Source organism: Pelophylax lessonae (assembly GCF_965119305.1).
Source record: "Pelophylax lessonae genome assembly, chromosome: 12".
Classification (NCBI taxonomy): domain Eukaryota; kingdom Metazoa; phylum Chordata; class Amphibia; order Anura; family Ranidae; genus Pelophylax; species Pelophylax lessonae.
This window is the reverse complement of record NC_138779.1, coordinates 199,971,131-199,988,468: the sequence shown is the minus strand read 5'-3', so window position 1 is coordinate 199,988,468 and position 17,338 is coordinate 199,971,131. Positions and strand designations below refer to the sequence as shown.

Here is a 17,338-nt window from a genome sequence, read left to right as displayed (position 1 = left end):
TTATCTTTATTTAAAAAAAAAAAAAGGTTTATGGGTACACAGTATTTATGGGTATACAGTGTTTATGGGTACACAGTGTTTATGGGTACACAGTGTTTATGGGTACACAGTATGCTGGCAAACCTAATGTCATTAATTTTGGGTTTACATGTATTTTAACACAAGCTTCTGTCTCCTACCCTCTCCCTCTGGATGGATGGATGTGTACTATGTGATCGGAGTGGTCAGACTCCATCAGTGATATTATGGGAAAGGGAGGTGATATTACTCTGCTTGCCAAATACTATATAAATTTCTACTATACTGTATCTGCATGCTCATATCAGTGAAATACATTGTATAATGAATGTGTGTATGAACACAAAGTTAAGTTTATGGGTTTGAAGATTACATTTAATAAACTGTTAAAATCATAAAAAGAAAACCGTGTCTTTTTTTTGATGTGATGCAAAATGTAAGTTCCATAAAAAATTGACATTAATAAAGAATGATTACTTTAGTTTTTTTTTTAATTAAAAACATTGGAATTTAAGCTTTGATAATGGAAGAAGGCTGAAAGTAAAGAATGCCGGCTTTACCTTTGGGGTATTTACATCTCATCTGGGTAAATAGTTTAGGAATTACAGCATTTTGCATTTGTAGCCCCATCTTCATCACAAAGCAAAAATCAGACAATTGGCTGACATTTTGTTTGATGGCCAGGCGAGGACAGTTTCCTCTTTATTTCACCAACAATGCAGATGAAAAGGTCTTGTTAACTCTCCAATCAAGGCCAGATTTATACTTTGTTCCCGTGGTCCATCTACCTTGTGCCCTTCCTCCCAAACAACAAACCTACAAACAGCATACAGAACCAGAACTATTTTACCAATAATTACAATATAACACATATGTGAACAAAGTTACTCAGCACTGCTAACTTTGTGATAATTTCCCAAATAAATTCATATATTCACAGCTCTGCAAATAGAGTATGTGCAAAATTAGCAATATTAATCCAATAATCAACAACAATCAATAAATTATGCAAATCAAGTCCTTTGTGCAATAGTCAATAAATGATATGCTCAATAAACTAATAAATAGTGCTTAAGTGCATATAACAAAAGTGCTGCTGTGCTCCACCTGCTTGAGTAAAGTGCTGGTGCTCCCCCTTGTGGTTCCCTACTTACCACAGGCAGATAAATATCAGGCGTTGGATTGCAGATAATCTCTTGATGTATGTCCAGAGATCCTTAGATAAGCAGCCTTTTTTAATATCAATTGTTGGGAGAAATCCTTTATAGTATTTGCTCATGGATCCAGAGTGCCCTCATAAAGATACAAAGTCATCCATGGTGAAGTACATAATGATAGTTTGTTTATTGAATGAAAGAAACATACTTACAAACATTTAGCTAAAAAATGGCAATGCACGATGTGGTGGTTAGCTGCTCTTGCAGCATGCGCTCCACTGGCCAGAAATTACGTAGTTCGTGACGCAAGATGCTTCAGCCAATCGTTAGACGCGTTTCCCCCTCCTCCCAGGGCGTCATCTGTAGCTGGCATACTAAGCGTCTAAGGAAGATTTATACATGCGAGTCGCTCCTCCCATTCATCCTGCTTAATTTGGCGCTGGGACTTTATATTAGTACCACTTTGTATTAATATATAAAGTCATATCCACATGCATGTGCGGGTCATATACTATCTAAAAAGGGACAATAATCATGTTTAATTACCCAAATCTAAAAAACTACATATTGTACTACGCCGTGAGTCACAGTGCCCTCTAGTGGATTCTACAGAAATTAGTTTTGGAGGAATGACTTGCATTTGATAACATACAGTGAACTAGTATATATTACAATAATGGGACATTGATAGCTATAGCTAGCAGGATAATATAGTACAATATAATATAATATAATATAATATAATATAATATAATATAATATAATATAATATAATATGCATACATAAATAAATATACAATTTACTCCACATCTCAAGATAATTTCAAGCATAATTCAATAAAATATTAAAATATTTAAAATATAAATATGTGAAAATTATTAAAATATAAATATGTGAAAAATATAAAAAATATAAAAAATCGCTAATGAAACAATTAATGTCTAACTCCACGTTTAATCCTCTAGGTGTCATACTACCAAGTCTATGTATCCACCTGGTTTCATTTTGTGAGATGGATCTTTTCATATTGGTGCCTCTCCAGTGTTTTTCAATTTTATCTATACCACAAAATTTTAATTTACTGGGGTCTTTGTTGTGATGGAGTCTAAAGTGATTAGATAAGCTGTGTTTTCTAAAGCCTTTTTTGATATTATTAATGTGTTTTCTTATTCTTATCTTTAACTCCCTAGAGGTCCTACCAATATATTAGAGACCACACTCACATTCCAACAGGTAAGTTACGTGCGTAATATTACAGGTGATAAACTTGTCAATTTCATATTGTCGCTTAGTAGTGGTCGATTGAAAATGTGTTACCTTTTTCGTTTTGTTGTTGGTCTTACAGGTGCGACATGTAAGGCACCTACCACATCTAAAGAAGTCTTTTTGGTCCAAAAATGTTACCATTTTGGTAGGTAGGTCAGGGACATTTTTAACAATTTTGTCTTTCAGAATAGGTGGTCTTCTATGAATAAATTGGGGCTTGTTTAGAAGATTATTTTTATAGATGGGATCCCTCATTAGAATGGGCCAATGGGTTTTGATGATATTTTCAAGTTTTTTGTATTGTTGATTGTATTCGGTACAGAAGGCCAATTGGTACGAGTTTGTTTTCTTTGGTTTTAGGTTTTAGTAATTCATTTCTATTAGTATTCATAACATTTTGTTGAATCTGGTTTAATAATGCGGGTTTATAACTCTTATGTTTAAATCTATCAATGAGCTTATTGGATTGTGTTAAATAGTCCTGGTCAGAATGGCAGTTTCTTCTTATCCTTAAAAGTTGGCCTTTCGGCACTGCGGATAGCTACTTAGGATGATGGCCACTATTAATGGGAATAAAACTATTTCTTTCTGTTGTTTTAACCACTTTACCACCGGAGGATTTTGCTGTCTTCCATCCAGGCCACTTTTTGCGATTCGGCGCTGTGCGACTTCAACTGACAATTGCGCGGTCGTGCGACGCCGTACCCAAACCAAATTTACGTCCTTTTTTTCCCACAAACAGAGCTTTCTTTTGGTGGTATTTGATCACCTGTGCGATTTTTACTTTTTGCGCTATAAACAAAAAAAGAGCGTTTATTTTGAAAAAATAACAATATTTTTAACATTTTTTTATATGAAATTCCCCCCAAAAAAGATGTAAAAACCAATTTTTTAAAAAATTTTTGGCCAATTTGTTTTCTGCTACCTATGTTTGGTAAAAAAAATCACAATAAGCGTATTTTGATTGGTTTGCGCAAAAGTTATTGCGTTTACTAACAAAGGGAAAGATTTCTGTCATTTTTGGTGTTTTTTTTTTTAACGCGTAATGGCGGCGATCTGCGATTTTTTTTGTGGGACTGCGACATTGCGGCGGACAGATCGGACCCTTGACTGACATTTTTGACACTTTTGGGGTTACCAGTGACATTACTGCAGTAATCAGTGCTATATATATGACACTGGCAGGGAAGGGGTTAATTTTATTGGAGAGGGAGGGGTTAATGTATGCCTGGTGCTTACTGACGTGTAGGGAGGGAGGTGACTGTGTGAGTCATGGACAGATCGGATGTCCAGCTATGCTGAACAGTCCGATCTGTCACTCCCTGTCACTATGGAGATCCGCCCGCTGTGTTTACACACAGCGGGCGGATCTCCACACTAGATCCCCGGCGATCGGGGCAGAGCAGCGGCGATCGCCGCTGCTCCTCCCCTGGCCCGACTCCCGCTGTGAATGAAAACAGCGGGAGCGAGCCTCCGGCGGCGCGCAAGCGCCGCCCAGAAGGGGGAGTGTCTGACGACGTTAATGCTACGTCGTCAGACGATAACGAACCACTTTGCCGCAGTACTATTACCGTACTCGGTCGGCAAGTGGTTAAAATACGTTTTTGTGGCCATTCGCTCATTATGTTTAAAAATACTTAAATCCAAATAATTTAGTTCTGTGCTACTAAAATTGGCCGTGAATGAAATGTCATATTTGTTATTATTCATATATTCAATAAAATCAATTAAAGTTTGTTGTGGGCCCTCCCAAACTATTAAAATATCATCGATATACCTTTTAAAAGCTTTAAGATGGGGGTGGGGATTTTTAAAAATATACTCTGATTCCCATTTATTCATGAATATGTTTGCCACTGTAGGGGCATACTTAGCCCCCATGGCTAGGCCTTTCATTTGTTTATAAAAGCTTTTTGAATGCCAAAAATAGTTATTGCACATTGCCGTTTCTAAAATCTCCAACATAAAATCAATCTGAACTGAGGGTAATTTCTTATCTTCCTTCAGTGCCCATTCTACTGCCAATAAGGTGTCCTTTTGTTTTATATTTGTGTAGAGTGAATTAACATCTACACTTGCTAAAATTGTACAAGGTATACCCAAAACTATTCAGACTCCCCTCAATATAATGTCCCCACACAAAATAGATTTGAACCCCTCAACCAATATTCCCCATCACCTCGACCCAGGGGACCACCCCCATACCATAATCAAGGATACCAACATCACTCCCCATATAGAGGGGATTTTTGGCACAGGGGACAAGGAAAACCCCCCTGGAGAGGCAACAGAGGGAGAGGCTCCTATTGGGGCCCCCCAAGGGGAAACCCTTAATATTGGAGACCCAGGGGATACCACCAGGGACCCCCCCCACAAACACAATATACCACAGAAAGAAAAGAGGATGCAGAGGAGGGAAAAGGAAAAAGAAAAAGAGAGAGTTAGGAGTGGGTATATTTAACCTCAGCAGTGTAGTTTTTAGTGAGGAGGAGCTCAAAATTCTTGATTTGGGATTAAAATTTGCACCGCCAAAAAACATCAATACATTTCAAGCATTCATTGATTTACAGAAGTTCTTAAAGTTTTTTGCCACTAAAACAGGAAATGAAATAAAAACAGCAGACGAACCTGAATTATTTCTACGTAGAGGCTTAAAGAATAAGTCCACGTTCAATCCGCAATCTAGAAATAACCAATGCCTCTATGTCTTCAAACTCATGGTGGAACAGGATATTGAACACATATATATACACCCGGTCCCAGGCAATAAACAATTACAACAAAATATTCAGCTACTAGAAAAGAAAAAAGATGTGGTCATTAGACCTGCGGACAAAGGGGGGGGGGGCATTGTTATATTAGATAAAAAACAATATATGGATGAACTTAATCGATTAGTTAACATCAGGGTTACATATGAGAAACTCAAAGGGGACCCTCTGAATAAATTGAAAGCCAAATTAATTAAGAATATTAAGAAAGCACACAAAAATAACATTTTTAGATAAAAAAGAAATTAGATACTTGGTACCTGATGCACCCAAAATGCCTGTGATATATCAGGTACCAAAAATACATAAGGACCCACATAAGCCACCAGGACATCCCATAATTAATGGCATTGAGTCATTATATTCTAGGACAGGCGAATATCTGGACCACTTTCTCCAGCCATTGGCACGTAAGTCCCCATCCTATCTTAAAGATAGTAAAGATGTTTTAAATTATGTAGGACTAGTGGTCACAGACAATACAATTTTAGCAAGTGTAGATGTTAATTCACTCTACACAAATATAAAACAAAAGGACGCCTTATTGGCAGTAGAATGGGCACTGAAGGAAGATAAGAAATTACCCTCACTTCAGATTGATTTTATGTTGGAGATTTTAGAAACGGCAATGTGCAATAACTATTTTTGGCATTCAAGTAGCCATGGGGGCTAAGTAACATATTCATGAATAAATGGGAATCAGAGTATATTTTTAAAAATCCCCACCCCCATCTTAAAGCATTTAAAAGGTATATCGATGATATTTTAATAGTTTGGGAGGGCCCACAACAAACTTTAATTGATTTTATTGAATATATGAATAATAATAAATATGACATTTCATTCACGGCCAATTTTAGTAGCACAGAAATACATTATTTGGATTTAAGTATTTTTAAACATAATGAGCGAATGGCCACAAAAACGTATTTTAAAACAACAGACAGAAATAGTTTTATTCACATTAATAGTGGCCATCAACAATACAAAAAACTTGAAAATATCATCAAAACCCATTGGCCCATTCTAATGAGGGATCCCGTCTATAAAAATATTCTTCCAAACAAGCCCCAATTTATAGAAGACCACCTATTCTGAAAAACAAAATTGGTAAAAATGCCCCTGACCTTCCTACCAAAATGGTAACATTTTTGGACAATATAAAAATGAAGGAATTTCTGCGCTAAGGATATGAAAGTGATAAACCAGTGAAAAAAAAGCTGCTGGCACTAGACCAACAGACAGTGATCCGAAGTATATAAATAAAAAATAGTGCAGCACTAATATAAATGCAAAACAAAGGAATAATTACCATATATAATATAGATCAGTGGTCCTCAACTCCAGTCCTCAGGGCCCACTAACAGGCCAGGTTTGCGAGATAACTAAATTACATCACAGGTGATCTCATTTGCTGCTTAGTGATTGCAGTATTCTAGTCTGCATCTCCCCAAGGTAATACTTAAAATCTGGCCTGTTAGTGGGCCCCGAGGACCAGGGTTGGGGACCAGTGATATAGATAATGAATATAAAAAATTGAATGACAATACAAAGTGTGTAAAAGAGTCCCATAAACAGTGAGGGTGAAAATCAAGTTCAAAGAAAAACAAAGGCTTAATTCCAAGAAAAATTGTGAAATTCTTCTTGGGACCACCACAGGGAAGTGATGGGGACCACCACAGGGACAGTAATAATGGGAGGCAGCTTACCAGAGCAACATGGCCAATCAAATTAATGAAGTGGCCTCACGGGCTTTGGGTAAACAGATAGACTCCAATCTCATCAGGGACACAGTACTCAGAAGGGTCCAATTCACACAGTGAATCCGAATAGTCAGATGGATACAGGTATATATGGAAAGTAAGACAAAAAGACCATAGCGTAATCCCATAAAAATCCAGGCAAAGTTTATTAAAAAGCTACTTACAAGACATCAGGCAAATACAGGCACATCTCAAAAACATGGCTGAAGGTCCGACTGCGGTGTCCCGCGTTTTCACAACAGAATGGTATGAAAGAGGCCGGCACGGATGGGGGCATGTTGACGTTGCATCTGGTGCCGCCATTTTTGGACCAAAAAGGCTTCTTTAGATGTGGGAGGTGCCTTACATGTAGCACCTGTAAGACCAACAACAAAACGAAAAAGGTAACACATTTTCGATCGACCACTACTAAGCGACAATATGAAATTGACAAGTTTATCACCTGTAATAGTACGCACGTAACTTACCTGTTGGAATGCGAGTGTGGTCTCCAATATATTGGTAGGACCACTAGGGAGTTAAAGATAAGAATAAGAAAACACATTAATAATATCAAAAAAGGCTTTAGAAATCACAGCTTATCTAATCACTTTAGTCTCCATCACAACAAAGACCCAGTAAATTAAAATTTTGTGGTATAGATAAAATTGAAAAACACTGGAGAGGCACCAATATGAAAAGATCCATCTCACAAAATGAAACCAGGTGGATACATAGACTTGGTAGTATGACACCTAGAGGATTAAACGTGGAGATAGACATTAATTGTTTCATTAGCGATTTTTAATATTTTTAATATTTTTCACATATTTTGTCTTTGTCTGTCTCCCGGCCGCCATGTTGACACTCAGCACCGCCTACCTTCCGACCCCCCACCTCAACACTCTCTCTCTCACACACACAGACTGGCTGAGCGGCCCGCGGGGAGAACTCTGGGAGTTGTAGTTCCCGACACCGCTGGTTTCTCCCCGGGGAGCGAGGCGCCGGGACTACACCTCCCAGAGAGCAGCGCAGGCAGACTGGGCGGGGCATTACGGGGGGAGGCAGGCTCAGCTCATGCCCTAACACAGGGCTTCCCAAACTTTTTTGGGCCGAGACCCACTTATGAATACAGATTTTTTTCGGGACCCACTTGCTTGTAATTGAATATTGTAAAGCGCTAGAGAATTTATTGGCGCTATATAAATGCAAATAATAATAATAATATTGCATATTTTAAAGGGAGGGGGATGTTGAATTAAAAATATCAATTTACTACTTTTCAATTTATTATTGAATACACTTAATTAATATATAACTAAATATGTGTTGTTAAGAAACAACATTGTTAAGAAACAACAGGAGCTTACCTGTTTATGTCTTTGCAGATGACTTGACTCAGCAGGAATACTTATGGTTAATCAAAAAAAATGGTACAGGCATGTCACAGGTCACGGTACAGGAGATGGTATAGGCATGGCACAGGTCATGGTAAGGGCATGGTACAGGTCATGGCACAGGTGATGGATGGTACAGGCATGGCACAGGCATGGCACAGATAATGGTATAGGCATGTCACAGGTCATGGTACAGGCATGTCACAGGTCATGGTACAGGAGATGGTATAGGCATGGCACAGGTGATGGTACAGGCATGGCACAGATGATGGTATAGGCATGGCACAGGTGAATGTACAGGCATGGCACAGGTCATGGTACAGGCATGGTACAGGCATGTCACAGGTCATGGTACAGGAGATGGTTTAGGCATGGCACAGGTCATGGTAAAGGCATGGCACAGGCCATGGCACAGGTGATGGTACAGGCATGGCACAGATGATGGTATAGGCATGGCACAGGTGATGGTATAGGCATGGCACAGGTCATGGTACAGGAGATGGCATAAGCATGGCACAGGTCATGGTAAGAGCAAGGCACAGTTCATGGCACAGGTGATGGTACAGGCATGGCACAGGTCATGGCACAGGTCATGGTACAGGCCTGTCACAGGTCATGATATAGGAGATGGTATAGGCATGGCACAGGTCATGATAAGGGCATGGTACAGGTCATGGCACAGGTGATGGTACAGGCATGGCACAGGCATGGCACAGATGATGGTATAGGCATGTCACAGGTCATGGTACAGGCATGTCACAGGTCATGGTACAGGCATGTCACAGGTCATGGTACAGGAGATGGTATAGGCATGGCACAGGTGATGGTACAGGCATGGCACAGATGATGGTATAGGCATGGCACAGGTGAATGTACAGGAATGGCACAGGTCATGGTACAGGCATGGCACAGGTCATGGTACAGGCATGGTACAGGCATGTCACAGGTCATGGTACAGGAGATGGTTTAGGCATGGCACAGGTCATGGTAAAGGCATGGCACAGGCCATGGCACAGGTGATGGTACAGGCATGGCACAGATGATGGTATAGGCATGGCACAGGTGATGGTATAGGCATGGCACAGGTCATGGTACAGGAGATGGCATAAGCATGGCACAGGTCATGGTAAGAGCAAGGCACAGTTCATGGCACAGGTGATGGTACAGGCATGGCACAGGTGATGGCACAGGTCATGGAACTGGCCTGTCACAGGTCATGATATAGGAGATGGTATAGGCATGGCACAGGTCATGATAAGGGCATGGCACAGGCTATGGCACAGGTGATGGTACAGGCATGGCACAGATGATGGTATAGGCATGGCACAAGTCATGGTACAGGCATGTCACAGGTCATGGTACAGGCATGTCACAGGTCATGGTTCAGGAGATGGTATAGGCATGGCACAGGTCATGGTAAGGGCGACCCACAGTTTGGGAAGTTCTGTTTTAAGGCATAGATCATTTGAGTATTCTGATTTATATTTATCCAGATTTATATCCCATCTAGAAACAGTTTTTTTTAATATACTTTATTTTTATGTAAAATATATCAAAACAAATACTTAATCTGAGTACATTATACCCTGTACTTCTATACGCCGCATAACAATACAGTCCAATCATAAAACACAGTACAAAATGTCAGCTTCACAGAGTAATGAGACGCCTCCTACTCTCTCTCTCTCTCTACTTATCTGCTATGTAACCCCAATGGTGTACACAGAGTCTACGTGTGCTGCTGAGCAGATAACTTCTACTGTCTGATTGGTAGGTGGGAGTGGTTTATGCAAATTACCCACAGAACTGCAGAGCTGATCACATGCTGAAGTGCCATGCCGTATTTATTATTTTCTAATATACGCCACCCACTCAGATGCGGCTCGCGACTACGTGTGCTGCTGAGCAGATAACTTCTACTGTCTGATTGGTAGGTGGGAGTGGTTTATGCAAATTACCCACAGAACTGCAGAGCTGATCACATGCTGAAGTGCCATGACGTATTTATTATTTTCTAATATACGCCACCCACTCAGATGCGGCTCGCGACCCACTGGGTCGTGACCCACAGTTTGGGAAGTCCTGCCCTAACAGACTGAAGTAGGGCGGGGTGAAGGCGTCTGGCCACGTGAAGTCTGTGCTTCAGGTCCCAACGGCTGTCCGTGGGGCACAAATGCGCAGTAGCGCAATCCCATGTACACAGGGACTGGACGCAGAGACACTTGGACTTTATTATACAGGATATACTAGTTCACTGTATGTTATCAAATGCAAGTCATTCCTCCAAAAGTAATTTCTGTAGAATCCACTAGAAGGCACTGTGACTCACTGCGCAGTACAATATGTAATTTTTTAGATTTGGTTAATTGAACATGATTAATGTCCCTTTTAGATAGTATATGACCCGCACATGCATGTGGATATGACTTTATATATTAATACAAAGTGGTACTAATATAAAGTCCCGGCGCCAAATTAAGCAGGATGAATGGGAGGAGCGACTCGCATGTATAAATCTTCCTTAGACGCTTAGTATGCCAGCTACAGATGACGCCCTGGGAGGAGGGCGAAACGCGTCTAGCGATTGGCTGAAGCGTCTTGCGTCAGGAACGATGTCATTTCCGGCAGGTGGAGCGCACGCTGCGAGAGCAGCTAACCACCGCGCCGTGCATTGCCATTTTTTAACTAAATGTTTGTAAGTAGGTTTCTTTCATTCAATAAACATACTATCATTATGTACTTCACCATGGATGACTTTGTATCTTTATGAGTGCACTCTGGATCCATGAGCAAATACTATAAAGGATTTCTCCCAACAATTGATATTGAAAAGGCTGCTTATCTAAGGATCTCTGGACATACATCAAGAGATTATCTGCAATTCAACGCCTGATATTTATTTGCCTGTGGTAAGTAGGGAACCACAAGGGGGAGCACCAGCACTTTATTTAAGCAAGTGGAGCACAGCAGCACTTTTGTTATATGCACTTAAGGACTATTTATTTGTTTATTGAGCATATCTTTATTCACTATTGCGGAGCACCAGCACTTTATTTAAGCAAGTGGAGCACAGCAGCACTTTTGTTATATGCACTTAAGGACTATTTATTTGTTTATTGAGCATATCTTTATTCACTATTGCACAAAGGACTTGATTTGCATAATTTATTGATTGTTGTTGATAATTGGATTAATATTGCTAATTTTGCACATATTCTATTTGCACAGCTGTGAATATATGAATTTATTTGGGAAATTATCACAAAGGTGGCAGCGCTGAGTAACTTTGTTCACATATCGCTTTAAAGGCACTAGCACTTTATTTTTTAGCAGCAGCTACAATTGCATATTATCACATTTATAATTTTTTTACCATAAGCGCGAGGTCATCTATCTCTTATTAATATAACACATAGTAGCAAAATCGTGACCATATTTTAACCACTTCTGGATGGAATGATTTGCCCCCCTTAATAACAAGGCCATTTTTTGCGATTCTGTACTGCGTTAATTTAACTGACATTTGCGCAGTCATGCGATGCTGTACCTAATAAAATTGATGTCCTTTTTTCCCACAAATAGAGCTTTATTTTGGTGGTATTTGATCACCTGTGCGATTTATTTTTTTATTTTTTTGCGCTATAAACAGAAAAATAGCAACAATTCTGAGAAAAAAAATATATTTTTCAACTTCTGCTATATATAATGTCCGTCCTCCCCCCCCCCCCCCCCAAAAAAAATGAAAAAATCTAAATTTTTCATTTCTTCAGGCCAATTTGTATTCTGCTACACATTTTTTGGTATTTTTGGTAAAACAAAACAAAAACCGAATAAGCCTATTTTGATTGGTTTGCACAAAAATTACCGTGTCTGCAAACTAGGGGAAAGATTTATGTCATTTTTTTTTTACTAGTAATGCCGGTGATCTGCAATTTTTAGCAGGACTGTGACATTGCGGTGGACAGATGGGACCCCTAACTGGTATTTTTGACCCTTTTTGGGGGACCAGTGACATTACTACAGTAATAAGTGCTAAAAACATGTTACTGTAATAATGACACTGGCAGGGAAAGAGTTAACCCAGGGGTGATCAAAGGGTTAAGTGTGAGCCTAGGGAGTGTTTTCTAACTGTATGGGGGAGGAACTTGTGAAATGAACACAGAGACCTGTGATCCTAAATGGAGTATCACAGGAGCTCTGTGATCCTAAATAGAAGGATCACAGGCGTTCTGTGATCATTTCAGAGAGAACAACGGTCTGCTGTGTTTACAACAGCAGACCGTTGTGTTCTTCCAGCGGGGATCGATCGCGGGTGCCTGGTGGCAATATCGGCCACTGGCCCCATGGATCGGCATCCTCGCTTCCTAGGGGTCCCCGGAGTGCTTCTGCGAACCGACGTACCCATATGGCAGCTGAGCCAGCCTGCCGCAGAATATCTGCGGCGGGCGGTCGGCAAGTGGTTAATAAACTGGTAAATCACAGCCAAATTAATTCAATAACAACCAGAAAAATGTCTACAGAGACAATGTACTGTATGTACTGTACTGATACAAGCACAAATAATACACTTATAATTAAAGCACATAATAACAATATTAAGCACATAATCAGTACTATACCGACACAACTAGAAAGCAATAAAAATCCTACAGGGTACAAATAATAGTAAATAACCTTGTTCGAAGGGTCTAAACCTTCAAATTCTATAATGTATTAGATTGCATTCATACCTGAGCATTTTTTAAGGGGTTTTGTTCTTTTTGTACAGAGTTTTTAAAGCATTTTTGAGCTTTGGCTTTTTCTTTTTAGCCAAAAGAAAAACATATTATCTGTTTCCGGCATCTATAGCCCCACTATCACATCTGCATGACATTTTTCAGATGCCACTATGGGCCACGATCGATTTTAGTAGATTCCCACCCGGTCCCTCTTTCCTCCATATCAAAACAAAACGAAGAGATTTCCAGTCACAACTTACCAACCAGCCAGCGATCAACTGAATTGACCTGTCTAACAGTATGCGTTAAAAACAGGGGTTTGGTTGCACACATTTGCAAATACATGCGTAAGCTGCAGGCCACGGCAAGGCACCCTGATATCTGCAGATATCAGGGTGCCTTGTCGTGGCCTGCAGCTTACGCATGTACATGTATTTGCAAATGTGTGCAACCAAACCCCTGTTTTTAACGCATACTGTTAGACAGGTCAATTTGGTTGGTCGCTGGCTGGTTGGTAAGTTGTGACTGGAAATCTCTTCGTTTTTTTTTGATCTGTGTCCGCCCTTCCAGTGCTCCTTACCATTAAGACCAGTTATAGGTGGAGGCAGTGACTACTTTTTGCATTATCGTTGATATCTACATTGAGCCAGGCAACGCACTGACACCTTTGCTGCCATTGTGCGATGTGCTGGGTGTTCAGTGTGACCCTGTGCCTTTAAGTAGGGGTGGGCTCCCTCTAGTCACCTGTCCTCCATCTATCCCATTAAATGCATGTGCTCTCATTGTAGAGACTCTTTAAATTGTAGAGTTAGGGACTGCAGATATCAGGGTGCCTTGCCGTGGCCTACAGCTTACGTATGTATTTGCAAATGTGTGCAACGAAACCCCTGTTTTTAACGCATACTGTTAGACAGGTTAATTCGGTTGGTCGCTGGCTGGTTGGTAAGTTGTGACTGGAAATCTCTTCATTTTTTTTTGATCTGCGTCTTCCCTTCCAGTGATCCTTACCATTAAGACCAGTTGTAGGTGAAGGCAGTGACTACTTTTTGCATTATCGTTGATATCTACATTGAGCCAGGCACTTTCCTCCATACCTTGGCTCCCTCCAAAATACTGTCCGACAAACATACGACCGTGCTTGACTCATTCCCTTCGTTTGTGGGACTCAAATTTTCGGCCAACCCTATTTTCCCCCCATCTGCCACTGCTAGGCCTTATACCTTGCCCCATGCTTCAGCCTGGTTATGCAAACCCTCAGCAATTTTCTTGGTGGACTGATCATGGTTTTGTGGATATCCATTCGCTATTTACTCCTACTAAAATACTCCCCTTTGAATCTCTTGGATCCTCCCATGATATTCCTCTACATGAACACTACAGATATCTTCAACTCCGACATTTTCTCCAACAACTCATCAAATCCAAGCCTTTACCCTACACATTAACGCCCTTTGAGAGCCTTTGCAGGGCAAGATCTCACTCGCCGGGGGTCATATCACTTCTTTATTCCTCTATCATCTCTCGTGATAAACCTCAGCTTCGTGGGGAGGCAGTTGGATGGGGAAGTTTGGCAACATATGACAGCTAGAGATGGCCTTGCGGTTCGCCCGGCGGTCGGTTCGCAACGAACTTTGCTTTTTCGTTACCCGCCAAATTTTCGGACACATGGCGTCGTTCGCGGCGGCCATATTTGCTTACATTGGGGAGAACTTTGACCCATGACACAGCCGTCAGGTGGAACGGGACAGCCAATTGAAACATTCCAGCACATGGACAGTCCCCCTACCCGATAAATAGACCTGATCTGGTATCCATTTCCCATTCCATTTTCTGCCAGTGTAGGGAGAGGTCTGCTGTGCTCATTAGGGAGAGTTTGCTAGACACATAGGGCGCTGTGAAGATGCACAAAAGTCCTTTCCAGGGCTGGTATTTCGGTATAGGCACAGTCTCTTTTCAGGTTAGGGACAGGTATCCTGTGGTTGCTTTAAGGGCAGTTAGAGATCGGCTGCAGTCACACATCGCTCTGTCAATGTCCACAAAAGTCCTTCTCAGGGCTGGTATTTCGGTATAGGTCTAGTATCTTTTGAGCTTAGGGAGAGGTATCCTGTGGTTGCTTTAGGGACAGTTTGATATCGGCTGCAGTCGCACAAAAAACGCTTTGTCAATGTCCACAAAAGTCATTTAAAATGCTCCAATGTCGTTTTAGGGTCTATTACAGTCTCTTTAACATGAGGGCCAGGTATCCTGTGGTTGCTTTAGGGACAGTTAGATATCGGCTGCAGTTGCACAGAAATCGCTTGGTCAATGTCCACAAAAGTCATTCAAAATGGAAGGATTGGGAAGACAAGGATTTCGGGCACACGATGACTATAAAATTAATTTTTTATTTTAAATTCAATTAAAATCAAAGAAATCATACATACATACATACATACATACATGTGTTGGATAAGAAAAGGGACCTATAAAGGGTCCATATAATAATGCATAGACGGTTCAAAATAGATGGAATCACAAATCTCATACAGAGTAATACATAGAATATGTTGGCAGTTCAATCAATCAAAACATTATACTTCACATCAGGAGATTCCTGCTGACGGAAACCCGAAAGCATGAGGTGCCGGCCAACCGGGTCAACTGATGTCGTGTTCAGATGTTCACTATAATAAGTTTAGTATTTTGCTAAACATGTTTCGCTTTGCTTCAGAAAGCTTCGTCTGGAGCTATTACTAGACTTTTCTGTGTAATATATAAGTTTGTTTTAGAAAAATATATATATACAGCATACAATAGAACATGGATATTGTGCAAACATATTATTGACATTATTAACATATGCAAAAGACTGTATACTATATTACACATTCTTTCTCTATATCTCAACACATAAGACATTCTATCATTTTATATCTGTTCACATCCGGGGCCGAAGCAGGCTAGAGGAGACACGGTAAGGCAACCTGCCTGTGATTATATGTGGGGATCCATACCGTAAATTAAATTGTTTAATAGTACATATTTATAATCCATTTATTTAATATACGTACCTGTATATTATATGATGAGACAAAGTCTCAGCATTCTTGGTATGTGACGAGGAGGATTGTTGTGAGTTTACAGGAGACTCGTTTAATAGTTAATGGTTATTTTGCAAACCGATAGGGGTGATCTGATTTTAATCAGTATCTAAACAAGATATAAAGGTATAGTAATTAGGTGAATAAAACACCTAGTGTTAGTGGACTAGTAAGCTACATGGTGATGCACACCAAATGTCAAAGAATATATAGTATACCCAAAAGGTTGACCTTAAGTCGCACACCGTGTTACAAAGTAGATGTGAAGGAAGGATTCACACAGTACCCCGAGAGTGTGTGTGGGTGAATAGGTGGATATCAAGGGTGCACATATCTCAGCCCAAGCCTCGAGATCACTTGCTCAAAGGCCAATCAGCTTAAAAAGTATGTAACCTCCACAAAAGTTGTGGTACGATATTGCCAGTCTACTAAGCATTCTATGGTATTTTCGCTGGTGCAGTATTTTTATTTTTTTGTTATATGTATTCCTTAAGGCATATAGATAGTAATGCTGGAGCAAATTGTGTAACCCAGACATCCACGTTCACTAAAGCAGGAGGTAGTGCAACAAGAGATTCAATAGAAAACACCTGGGGAACAGCATGCAGCATATGAACACTAGGGCAATTTACAAGTCGGCTTACCAGTAGCCATAGAGCTGAGTACCTGCTGTGTTTGTAATCACAGCCAATAAGACCCAGCAGTTTGTATTCTGTAGAAATAATAAAGTATATGATAGAGTAAGAGGAACTGGATAGATTATTTAAAAGCCAAAGTAGCAGGGAAGAGGACATAAGCACTTACTCTACGTTGAGCTCCTGTTCACAAACAAGTGTTTCCTCCCCGGATGGGGAACCGCCGCCATACCAGGGCATGTACACCGCGCCCTTAAATGCCGTGTATCCCGGGCGGTTCGTCAATGACGTCACCGCCCCGGCCACTCCCCCGGATATGACGCTGTGCCGTCGGGCGGATGCCCGTCATCGGTCAGCCGTCAATGTTCATGGGGGCGAGTGGACATAATAGGCAAGAACTGCCCATATATCACACCCGAGTGCCACAGGAAATGTCCCCGGAAGGGGCGGGACCGACCTGTGGCATATCTGGCCGCACATATATCAACAATGGTGGCCGACACTCACCCCGCTCCATAGCGCCTCCAGAGGTCCCGGACTGAACAGCATGATA

General features: G+C 40.7%; 2 protein-coding genes across 2 annotated transcripts in view; both read left to right on the top strand.

The window, feature by feature from the left end:
- The window catches only part of LOC309567927 (interferon-inducible GTPase 5-like), a 114,944-nt gene that overhangs the window by 6,882 nt on the left and 90,724 nt on the right, over window positions 1-17,338 (top strand). The window lies entirely within an intron of this gene.
- The window catches only part of LOC309568972 (uncharacterized protein), a gene marked incomplete at its 3' end in the record, with an annotated part of 94,615 nt that overhangs the window by 35,411 nt on the left and 41,866 nt on the right, over window positions 1-17,338 (top strand). Inside the window, exons 3-4 of the mRNA XM_082274736.1 lie at window positions 2,367-2,409; window positions 2,522-2,587. Of these exons, the coding sequence (XP_082130862.1) occupies window positions 2,367-2,409; window positions 2,522-2,587 (109 nt within the window). The remainder of the gene's footprint in view (window positions 1-2,366; window positions 2,410-2,521; window positions 2,588-17,338) is intronic.